This window comes from Spodoptera frugiperda, chromosome 26, assembly GCF_023101765.2.
Source record: "Spodoptera frugiperda isolate SF20-4 chromosome 26, AGI-APGP_CSIRO_Sfru_2.0, whole genome shotgun sequence".
In the NCBI taxonomy this organism is placed as follows: Eukaryota; Metazoa; Arthropoda; class Insecta; order Lepidoptera; family Noctuidae; genus Spodoptera; species Spodoptera frugiperda.
The window spans coordinates 9,107,550-9,119,557 of NC_064237.1; the positions used below are offsets into that span (position 1 = coordinate 9,107,550).

At 36.4% G+C, this 12,008-nt stretch overlaps 1 protein-coding gene across 1 annotated transcript in view; it reads left to right on the top strand.

Moving 5' to 3' along the window:
- Positions 1–11,714, top strand: part of LOC126912554 (uncharacterized) — a 47,123-nt gene extending 35,409 nt beyond the window's left edge. Inside the window, exons 33-45 of the mRNA XM_050705141.1 lie at positions 1,046–1,120; positions 1,826–2,021; positions 2,727–2,804; positions 4,556–4,683; positions 5,118–5,270; positions 5,722–5,855; positions 6,340–6,457; positions 6,891–7,015; positions 8,308–8,573; positions 8,850–8,914; positions 9,399–9,558; positions 10,885–11,081; positions 11,547–11,714. Coding sequence (XP_050561098.1) covers positions 1,046–1,120; positions 1,826–2,021; positions 2,727–2,804; positions 4,556–4,683; positions 5,118–5,270; positions 5,722–5,855; positions 6,340–6,457; positions 6,891–7,015; positions 8,308–8,573; positions 8,850–8,914; positions 9,399–9,558; positions 10,885–11,081; positions 11,547–11,660 — 1,809 coding nt within the window. The 3' untranslated portion in view covers positions 11,661–11,714. The remainder of the gene's footprint in view (positions 1–1,045; positions 1,121–1,825; positions 2,022–2,726; positions 2,805–4,555; positions 4,684–5,117; positions 5,271–5,721; positions 5,856–6,339; positions 6,458–6,890; positions 7,016–8,307; positions 8,574–8,849; positions 8,915–9,398; positions 9,559–10,884; positions 11,082–11,546) is intronic.
- The last annotated feature ends 294 nt before the right edge of the window (positions 11,715–12,008 follow it).

The window sequence follows — 12,008 nt, forward strand, 5'->3', positions numbered from 1 at the left end:
TATTTCCGTTGTTAATTGGCATTTAAAATGTTACTATATGTACACCAAATATGTTGAGTATTTTTATCTCTCGTATCTATGATTAAGTAATATGTAACGACTGCAGTAACGAGTTCACGTTTGGTGGTCTATTTCAAATGAATAAAGTTATTGCAAAAAAAAGAAACAAAGCATTAATTAAACGTTCACATTTCAATGCATAGTTATTGAAAATTAAAAATAAAACTATTGGAATTGATTTTTAACGCTAGAATGTGTATATTAAGCTACAGTGTCACTCCCACCCTTCATACCGAATCACTGAACAGGAACAAAACGGAAGGTTTTTTGATTATTCCGTTTTTGCACAACTCAGTACGTTTGGATTGTAAACATCGAAGAAATAAGGATATATTATGTAATATGCTATAGGGCCCTGTCCCTTATATCTATGACAAAACATTCTTTCAATAGATACCTACTTACTCATATTAGGGACTTGGAATAGAAACATGTTTCGTTTAATTTTGTCCTGTATCATCCTCCATTATTTAGAGCAGGGGTTCCCAATCTTTTCTTTGACAAGGACAACTTTTATATCATTTTTGTTAGGTTAGGTTAGTTTGTCGTCATGATTCCGTGAGGTTTTGTCTTATAAGAATACTGACGGAAATCATTTGTCCCTCTTAGTAGTTTCCTTTGACATAAGTTCGAATCGGATTGATTTTTTTCCTGCTAGGTGCAGGAATTTTGTTTCTGTTTCTGTGTTTTTTTTTCTGCACCTAGCTTCACTGCCGTACAGATTGGACGATTATTATTTATTTCTCTATTTATTTGTTATTTGTTGACATTTTAAAAGTACCTTAATATTTATTACTTACTTACTTAGTAGTTTAGTTTGAATAAATAATTTGACTTTGACTTTGTTCGAGCGGTGCTGTCTTGTGTATTTTATTTTCGTTTCGCGGCCATTTTCATTTGTTGTCTTTTGCGGACCACTAGTTGGGAACCGCTGTTTTAAAGTGTAGTATGTACTGTTGTATTTACATGTATGTGTAAATTCCAGGTAGATGTTCTGACGTCGTATAATGAAATGATAACGTGTATGGGCCCAGGTGGAATGTTCGGTAATTTCACAGGCGTGAGTAATTGTTTTGTGTAATTAACAGATTTACTTATGTATGTATGTTTTAAACCATTTATTTATTTATTTGTTACGTTACATAAACGAGCTGTTTGATGTTGGATCTTAGTAATTTGTTCTTAATATTTATATAGAATGCATATTGTTTAATTATGATTGCGGTGTTAGTAGTCATGCTTGCAAAATGGAAAGAAAATAAAATTGAAATCAAATATCGCTAGAAGGAATCTAATTTTTAACATTATATACGTATATATATCGTCACGCCTTTATCCTCGAAGGGGTAGGCAAAGGTGCACATTATGGCACGTACCGCCACTGTACAATGTACACCTACTTTTCACAATTTATGTTATAAATCCTATGTAATAGATGGTGAGCCTTTTGCCGGGCACATTTCCAGGCACATTTCCAGACTCCGTGCTTCAGTAGTAACTGAGAAATTTTCGAAAAACCGAAAAGAACCCAGCAATACTTCGCCCGACCCGGGTATCGAACCAGAGTCTTCTTGCCCGGTCGCGCACAATTGCGCTTGGCAACCACTTGGCAAAACAAGGCAAGCCAGGTTTTAACTTTATTTTTGGCTATACCGCCTATAAATCATACAAAGTGCATGCGTATATTTCAGTTAACCATAAATAACCCTAATATAAACTGCAGTCTAAGTAAATAAACTATAAAATATTTCCATAACATTTTCAGCAACCAATATCATGTTCGGAAGTAACGATCTACGCGAGTCGGAGCCTTGATTTATTAGTTATACCCAGTGTGACTTTCTTCAACTTGATCAAATATTACCCCAAGATCCATGAGCCTTTGAACAAGGCTTTCGAGATGTCTCGAGATTATATCTTGCCTATTAATATGGAGATGGATGACGACTCCTCCTCGGAAGGTGAGGCTTAATTTAAGATTACAGTAATCCGTAATCTAGCTTCAAAACTTTCTCTGTATCAGAGACGAAATGTAGATATTCCTATTTCTGATTTTCTCTAATTAGAATTTGTGATTTCAGCTAATTCTGTCTTTTCGCTTTTTTTTTTATCTCGTTGATGATAATGTTTATTTCATTAGAAAACGTATTCAGTAGTCCCTTGTAATGAGAAAATACTTTCAGCAAAATTCTTTCTATAGACTGGTAATTGTAAGCTTTCTCTTTGAAACCGCACAATATGTTAATTAACTCTATAAGTGGAACCAATTCCTTTTTACGAGGTAAAAGTAGACGGTAAAAGTTTGCAAAATTTGTATCGAAAAATATGAGGACATGGAAAGTTTTTGTATTAACTGTGAAATTGTGAGTGGACTGAAGGGATTAATAACTTGTGCTACCAGCTTTTGCCATTATTGCCTTGACTGGGAAGGGCCCAAATGGGGGCTACCGTTTTTTTGATCACCACATGACGCAAATGTAGCAAGAGGTTTTTTGTCCAATCACAGCAGCTGTCAAATATTAAACATCCTATGGTGCGACACTAGCTAATTCCCTATTGGACGAAGAACGAGAGGTTCACACTAGGTGATCAAAAATGTAGGAGCCCCGAATCAATGAGGATGTATTGTTATAATTCTGTTGACAAAATAACTCTTTATTTCACAGACGACTCGACTTTTGATATCATGTCTATGGAATCAGGAGCCGATTCGAAGAGTGGCTCTAGTAGATTTGACTTGTCAGGTTAGTTAAACGTGATATGCTTTACTAAAATTAATATTAAAATAACGGTATTATTCACTTATTGTTATTCGTAAGAATAGCAGAGAATAACCGGACATAATAATATGCACCTAGAAAGTGTAGCACAATATTCAATTACCGAAATAAAAAATAAATAAATTAGCTTGAAAAAAAGGCAGGAAACTTAATGAAATATTGTATCACTATCCTTATTTCATCAAAGTCAAAGTCAAAGTCAAAGCATTTATTTCAATTAATCCTAAATTAGGCACTTTTGAAACGTCAAATTGAATTGTCCGTCAGTCTGTCTGTCAGTGAAGCTAGGCGCTCGTTCCAAAGTGTTGCTTCGAATGGAGAAGAACGAGCAAGAAACTCCATCGTTACTCTTTTCAAAAAATGTTTTTTACAATATCTCTGATACATTATTTGATCATTTACCTATTGTATATATATGTAGGAACAATGTAACGACAATACGACGTCAAAACTATGGGACAATAAAACCAATTTGTAAAGAATATAAATTAAAAAAGCGGGTTGTTTCAAACATAGTGCCCACATATGTACACTTACAATTTTGAAATAATGCTTCTATACAAATAAAAAATAATCTTTAATTTAATTTTTCAAATAAAAAAATAATAAATAACTGCTTGATGCCACAGGATCCCTAGACTACATTGGAATAAATTACTACTATAATTTAACGTGTAACTAGTGATCGTATTAGAGCATTGTCTAGTGTGAGCGAGTGTCCAGTGGAGCCGGACCAACATGCTGCCACACATTTTTATCTTCAATATAATCTGACAGTTTATAATATGCCTGTTTACACAGTTCACGCTTTATACAAGATTTAAATTTTTTCTCGTTCAGATTCAGTATGGTGGTTGGTAGTTTATTGTAACACTTAACACAAAATCCCATGAAGGATTTCTGCACTTTGGACAATCGGAATTGCGGTATAGCTAACTTATTTTTACCTCTCGTATTAAAATTGTGTCTGTCGCTTCTTTTTTCAAACAATTGTTGATTTTTTCTCACGTACATAATATTTTCGTAAATGAATTGAGAAGGCACTGTAAGAATGTTTATAGTTTTAAATAGTTCTCTCAAAGATTCGCGACGGGGCAAGTTATATATTGCTCGAATAGCTCGCTTTTGCAAAATAAAAATTGATTCTACATCCGCAGCTCGCCCCCACAGCAAAATGCCGTAAGACATTATGCTGTGAAAATAACTAAAATAAACAAGCCTTGCCGTACCTACGTCCGTTAGCTGCCTAATCTGTCTAACTGCATAGTGTGCATCAAAGTGCTTTTATATGGGGCCCCCATTGCAATCTGTCATCTAATGTGATACCCAAAAATACAGTCTCCTTAACAAATTCCAACTTTTGTCCGTTCAAAGCAACATAACATTCGTTATTTTGTACGTTTGGCAAGCAAAATTTAATACATTTGGTTTTTATCTCATTAAGCGCCAAGTTATTAATAGTCACAATCTAAACACAAACTGAAAAGGTACAGTTAATAAAACTGGATAAAACCAATATATTTCTACTCGATACACGTGTAGCACAACATAAAAAGACCCTTAGCACAACATAAAAAGATTTACAGCAAATCTTTTCTAGATATTTGTACCATTACGTGAACAATGGTGTCTTTTTACCAAGATAACAGGCCAACTAGTTTCCTCGGCGCGTTCAAACAGGGCTGTCATCAAACTATCGAGTTCCTAATCCGCAGGGTCACTACCGATGAGCAGCACGTCACAGTCTAACTTGAGCCAGTCGAAGTCGTCAGCTAGTGTGTCCACGTATCACAGCTACTCGCCCGCCCTTAATCTGCTGAGGCCCGGAACGCTCATGTTTCAGGTAAACTGATACGGTCCTAATGAGCACTTGCGGTCGGAGAACTGGATATTTGTTTGTCTCCGGCGTTTGGGGATAGATGGACTTGAGAGCGTCGTACCGAATATACAGTCTCCACTTTCTAAATTTCCGTGAAGTATGTAGATAATAAGATACGTTACATTAATCTATTTTCATGAAAATATGAAGTTATGGATTGGAATAAGTAAAATGAATGGAACTTTCTTCACAATGTACTGGTGCAGTAATCACCAGTGCATTGGTGCTACTCGTTAACTATGAATAAAAATGAGTTAAGTGTATTTTTGGATGCAGGCGGCGGCTTGTCGTTCTACGTGGCGGACAAAGGGGGAGGTTTTTGTTCAACAGTGGACGTCTTTCGGCTGATGATGATGATGATGATGAATTGTATTATGGCATTATTTATTAATTTGCAGAGTTATGGCTACGTGACGTGTATAGCAGTGACAATACATTATGTGGTGGGTCTGTATGACTTGGTGACCTTGAACGACTGCGTCATGCTATTCTGGATACATGCGCTTTTGGACGTCTACTTTTATTGCAAAGTTTATCTTGGTTTGCATCAGGTGAGAGAGCGTGTTACAAATATTTTAAGATAAATTGTAATATTTATGATTATTTCAACCGAGAATCACTCAGCTGACTTAATATTTCACTGCATATACATTCACTTTACATAAAAATAGTTAACCATTTCAAAAAACTAGCCTATTTGTGCAAATATTAAAAAAATCAATTTCTGTTCGTTAGTCTCGCTAAAACTCGATAACGACCGATTTGGCTAATTTTGGTCTTGAATTATATGTAGAAGTCCAGGGAAGGTTTAAAAGGTGAGAAAATAATGTTTGAGGCGGTACGAAATTTGCCGGCTCAGCTAGTTATCAAAATATCATTGAGCCCATCAATCGTGTCAAAATTTATAAATGACCCTACATCAACCGCAATGATACTTGTATGCTTGGTTTTACAATACGTAGCTAATAAGGTGTGAAGGTTGTCATAAGTGTTGTGTTACAGGGCTACATAAGTAGGCACGGTGAGCTGATACTGGATGGGCCCAAATGTCGCCATAGATATTTCAAACACAAACTGTGGGTGTGGAGTGACATCCTCGTTAATTTTCCACTGGAATTCATCGGATTCGGTTTCCCGTGAGCTCTCGTTGTTTTAATTATACGATAATGTTATTAGAATATGGTGCTAAATAAATGTTCTTTTTTTTGTTTCTTTCCATATTTTATTTTTGGATATTTTTTGGATATAATGGCATAAACATTATTTTCATTAATATCGCTCACGTACTAATTAGTAGATATCATAGTGTTAACGTAGGTATAAAAGTTTATTTTGTTATCTACATAAATTAGTTTAGTATGTTTCGTATGAAGTCGATTTACTAATTAGTAAATAAACTGACGTAGGTATATTATAACTTTCGTGAGACATACTAAATTAATTATTATATTTTTCGGCTTACTCACGTAACTGATTGATGAGGAACTCAAATTTCAAGCCATGCTAGAGGTTCATATTCATGAGCAGCATTCCGCGACACATGACGCGGCGATTGTCGCGCTGTTATTGAATAGCAGCCGAAAAACATAATAATGAACTTATGTACCAAATGTTTTGTAGGAATCCTATCAGAGCCATACATTACCTACGTGCCACCAAGTTGCTCAGACTGAAGTATCTGTTTGAGTTCTACCGCACCACTTCTCGAGAACTAACTAATAATCTGACTACATTACAGGTATACATATTTCAATACTTCCAAATAAAATAACTAATATTATTTACCGTTGTTATTTATTATTTTACTCTTCATCATCTTACCATTAAATATAACGGAAAGGGAAGGCAGAGGTGCACATTAGGTATACGGCACGTAATACTGCTGTACAATGTACACTCATTTTTCACCATTTGTGTTATAAGTCCCATGTAATAGGGGGTGAGCTTATTGCCATTTACTGGGCACAGTTCCAGATTCCGTGCTGTTATTGAGAAATTTTCTAAAAACCAAAAAAGCCCTAATAACACTTTGCCCGACCCGGGAATCGAATGGAATCCGAGACCACTTGCCCAGACGTCGCTCTTGTAACCACTTCACCAACGAGACAGGCAATACCATAATTCAAGTTTAAAAATTAATATAATTGTAAGTTGTAATAAAATATGCGCAGGCGGTGATGACATTCATAGGAGTGGTGATTATGATTCACACTTTCGCTTGTGTGTGGCTGCTCGCAATGATTGGGACCTCCCCTGTAGGCATCATACGGACTCTGAAGACACACATTATTGATACGTAAGTTTCTTTTTAAAAATAATATTTTGTTTGAATATCAGGCATACCAGATACTAATCTCGTGCTTGGTACGAATTTGTTTTACGTTAAATGAGATCGAACTGAGAGTTCTCATTGGTTGATTCATTCGCGCCGGTCACTCAGAGTGCCGAATGCGCTCTTGTTTCGTTTTCGTTTAACGTAAAGCAAACTCGTACAAAGGGTCTTTAGCAATTAACTTGCCCCCCGTATCATGGGAGCGATAACATAATTGTCGAAAAATAAGCGTTCGATTTAACCATTCATACAAACATAATTATTGGGGTTGGAGAGTGCTGGTATTTTGTGAGGAAGAATTAAAACATTTGTGGAAATAGTTACGCTGACAATCTTTTTTTTATTATATTAACTGACATAAGACATTAGTTACATAGACAAAGAACAAAAAGTTTTTAATGTAAGGTTTTAGTCGTTAACAATAATATTAACATGTAATATTAGCTTCTGCCAAGGGCTTCGACTGCTTTTCAGTGGCATATAAAATAACCTATATCTGTCCAGACCATAATCTAACCTGTTTCAAAAATTCTTATTTCTTAAGCCGGGTCCAGGCGAGTGTAACGTGTAATGTAAGATTACGTGTAATTTAGCATCAACAGTGTGGACGGCACACGAACTCAAAGCGAATTGTGAACGCGAAAATATTTCAAAAGCTGTTTCCACTCAGTTGCTACGAACATGCCGAATAGGAAGGTCGTGATAGCTGGTGCGGCTTTTATTTTCATGTATTTACTAACTGAAGACCGCAAAAGTCGGAAGCGTCGATGGTGGAAAACTAATTTGTATAAAAGAAGATCTTCTTTACTTGTGGAACTAAAATCTCAACATATTAGTGGTCAATATAAAAACTTTACCCGTACATACGACACAACCGTCACGAACGCCGTCCAAACGAGCACTGCGAGCGTCTTTGTGTTCGCGCGAAAAACCGACAGCCGATGGATCAACCCCGAGCGCCGCGCGAGCGTTACATGTAATGCTCGTACTGCCGTCCACACGTAGAATTCGTGTTACATTACACGGTGGATTACATTACACGTTACACTCGTCTGGACCCGGCTTTATAGAATTTTGCCGTGATTGAGTACCAAACATACACACAATTTCATAAACTCACAAACTTTCGCATTAGTAAGGTAATATCAGTAGAGACTAGTGAGACTATTTATACGTATCTAACTACTATTGACAAATCAACAGAAATAGTCCGCCATGATTTTAACCAAACTAGAGACAGATAATCCGATTCACAGAGAGGCGCCACAAATCCACTGGGATTACGTCACGTCAATTTATGTGGTCGTGGCCCAACTGACCACAACTGGTAGCGACGAGTTTGTAGTCGACGAGCTTCTTCCAATGAGTATCCTGGCCGTTGTACTAGTCTGTGGGAAGATGTTAGCAGCCATCGTCGTGGCTGCTTCCATCCAGTTGGCATACTCCACTAAATACGCGTTGACAGCGTATGAGAAAGTTACTAGAGAACTTATTGACATGCTGAAGAACCAAGGATTATCTGGTAAGTATAAAAATATATGTAGTATAAAATATCGTTTTCAAACTTCATAATTTTTGGTTTGTTATTGTAGGTTTTTTACAATCCCACCGGATTCTAGAGTTCACTTTAGAAATACAAAACTACTTAACAACAATAAAATAACTAAAGTAACAATAGCCTTGAGCTATTGTTTATTCTATGTTTCTGTTATCGAAGAAAAGTTAAGAGAATTAAAAATGGCTCTACAGGTTAACTTTTAAAATATCCTAAGTTTGTTTACCAATTAAATTGTTTTAGATTATCAACTACAAAAGTTTTGGAAGTATATTCAGCAGCTGTGGGTGACGGAACGTGGAAGACAGGTAAAGTTTATTTTAAAGTTCCTTTACTAATCTTCATGCAAACTTTTAAAATGATTAAACGATCTGTCATGGTGGCCCAGAGGTTTAAGATGCCCGCTTCTCATGCACGAGGGCGCGGGTTAATGCGCGGTACAAATGTGACTTTTTCCGACTTGTGTATATGTAAAGTACACATACACATTTATACACATAATATAAATGATAAGATTATACACATAATAGATAAGATTATTTAGCTACCACAGACAAACGGTGGAGGAAAACAGTGTGAGTTACCTCACATGGGCTTATAATTTCTACAATAATTATAAGTAAAAAAATCGCCAACCCGCATTGAACAAGCGTGGTGATTAATGCTCGAAGCATTCTCCGTCCTCCGTTCCAACGAGAAGAGGTCTTTTGCCAGCAGTGGGCACGTATAGATTGTTGATGTGATGTGAAACAAACTGCATGTTCTTTAATGATTACCTATTTACAACGACAGCTGCCGCTCCTCATATCACAAACTCCATACGTAAGACGATGTGACCTGATGTCAGCCATGTTTGGTCATCATTTGAGGAACTGCTACATATTCGCTGAAACTGGAGAGTCATTCCTACGACAGCTCACTGTTGCACTTGACTACACTATATTCTTTCCTGGTAAGTTAATATTTGTAAACAAAGTAAGTGCTACACACTGCATTTAGCAGCAGTAGCTTCATGCAAAGCAGATCCTTTTTACCATACCATCGTAACAATCCCTTTACTTTCACTTTAAGTAGATTTCATTACTATTAGGTATATAGTAGAATATGTAAGTATTAAAATTGTACTAATTCTAAGCATACCATATACATTTATGCAGGTACTTATATCCTTACTAGCGGACCCGACAGACGTTGTCCTGTCTACACGTCTTTAATTTGAATTTTTTTTTAATAAGATAAAACATTCTGGACCATTTTGATGAAAATTATTATTCAAATGTTATGACAATATCTAACGTCATTAATATTTGACACTGCGATGGTAGCGCCGTCTGTCAGAACCAATGTAAAACATTCCAAAATCAACAACTACTAATAAATTAAAAATTAAATAAAAAAACATTGTCCAGCGGACAAAATTGTGAATCTAAACCATTCTCAGATCCCCTTGAACACACACAAAAAAAATCATCAAAATCGGTCCAGTCGTTTAAGAGAAGTTCAGTGACATACACACTTACAGAAGAATTATATATATAAAGATTTACTTTAAGTTTTCGATAAAGTGACAATAATACATATTTTCCCTATCATTTTATTATAACTTTCGTAAGACATACAAAATTAATAATTATGTTATCAGCCAACTCACGTAACTGTTCTGAATGCTGCTCATGAATGTGAGTTTCTAGTATAGCTTGAAACTAGTTGAGTTCCTTGTCAAACAGTTCGTGAGTAAGCTGATAACAAAATAATTAATATTATCCCTATAATATTTTTCAACATTGTCTTATAAAACAATGAAGACAAAAATGTTTATTTGCAAAGCATAATAAATCACTGTATGCCCATCCAGCATACGAAGGAACCTACGTATTCAAATTCACTTTAGCAAACTTTTACGTTTGAAAATCAGAACTAACATGGATGTGAATCCAATCTAAAATTCCCTATGCCATTGCAGTTCAGAGAAAATTGATATTTTTGTGGAACTATGTCAAAGATTTGTCACTACGTATACACACCTTTTTTACTACGTATATAATATTGTATGATTGGCCACTATGACCGAAATCGATCGGGAGATTTGATTTATTATAAGTGCCCCCTTGGACAGCGAGCCTTAAGGGAGACATAGATCTCTATGAGTGTGCTGTACGGTATGATGCACAATGGAGCCTCCGTGGTTTAAGCGGCGTAAAGATACGACATTCCCCAAGACCCAGCTGCCTTTTGAAAGTATTATTAAACCGATAAGTACCTAATTCTTTCTACTCAGGTAACTACATAGTGGTGGCCGGCGACAGTGAGGCACGAATGTACTGGGTGGCTTCAGGAACAGTGTCAGTAGTGTCGGTGCGCGCCGACCTCACAGAGATCACACATGAGCTGCTGGGACCTGGAGACGTGTTCGGGATCCTGCAGGGCATGAACAGGGGCGTCTCGCACTGCTTCTCTTATAGAGCTGAGACTAAAGTAAGTGACGCATGTATTTGTTATGTGGGTAAGAAAATACAAATTATGGTGCTTTTATTCTACGGTCTACAAAGATCAATTTAGTCTTATACTTGTGTCGTCACGCCTTTTGTCTCCAAAGGGGTAGGCAGAGGTGAACATCATGGCATGTAATGCCACTGTACAATGTACACCCACTTTTCACAATTTATGTTGTAAGTCTCATGTAATAGGTGGTGAGCCTATTGCCATATACCGAGCACATTTCCAGACTTCGTGCTAAAACTGAGTATTTTTTCGAAAAACCGAAAAAAACCTAGCAATAGGTACTTCGCCCGACGACCCGGGCATCGAATCCGAAGCCTGACAGTCGCACTTGCAACCACTCCCCCAACGAGGTAGTCATATAATTGTCTAAGTTCTTTTAGTGTTATTAAGGTAGATGTAGACTCTTACTTTAGTAGTGAAATCTGTTCTATAACACAGGTCAGTATCTTAACCCTGAGCCTGGACTCTTGGATCAATATACTGCCGTTTTTCCCCGAAGCTAAGAAGATGATATTAGAAAGATCAGAAGTATTATTTACACAGATAGGGTAAGCTCAGGATAAATGCCGCACTTTTAAAAATAGTGTTATATTTCAAAAATTTTACATAAATTGTGTAGATTTTGTGCAAATGCAAAACTGACAAGCTTTACAGGGAAGGTGCTTACTATTGTGTAGTGAAATTTTAGTCTCACCGTATTTAGGGATAGCAATCCAGCAGTAGCAAGCGTCTAGAAGTTTTTACTTCAAAAAGCGGCTAATAAAGATAGTACAAAGTAACTTTTATTGAACTAAATTTAATATGTTAAAAAAAATACGTTTGCTAAATCCAACATGTCCAAAAAGTGTTGGATCCAGCTCGATTGCTGGATGCTCGATTCAACGATTGCAATCCCTAACC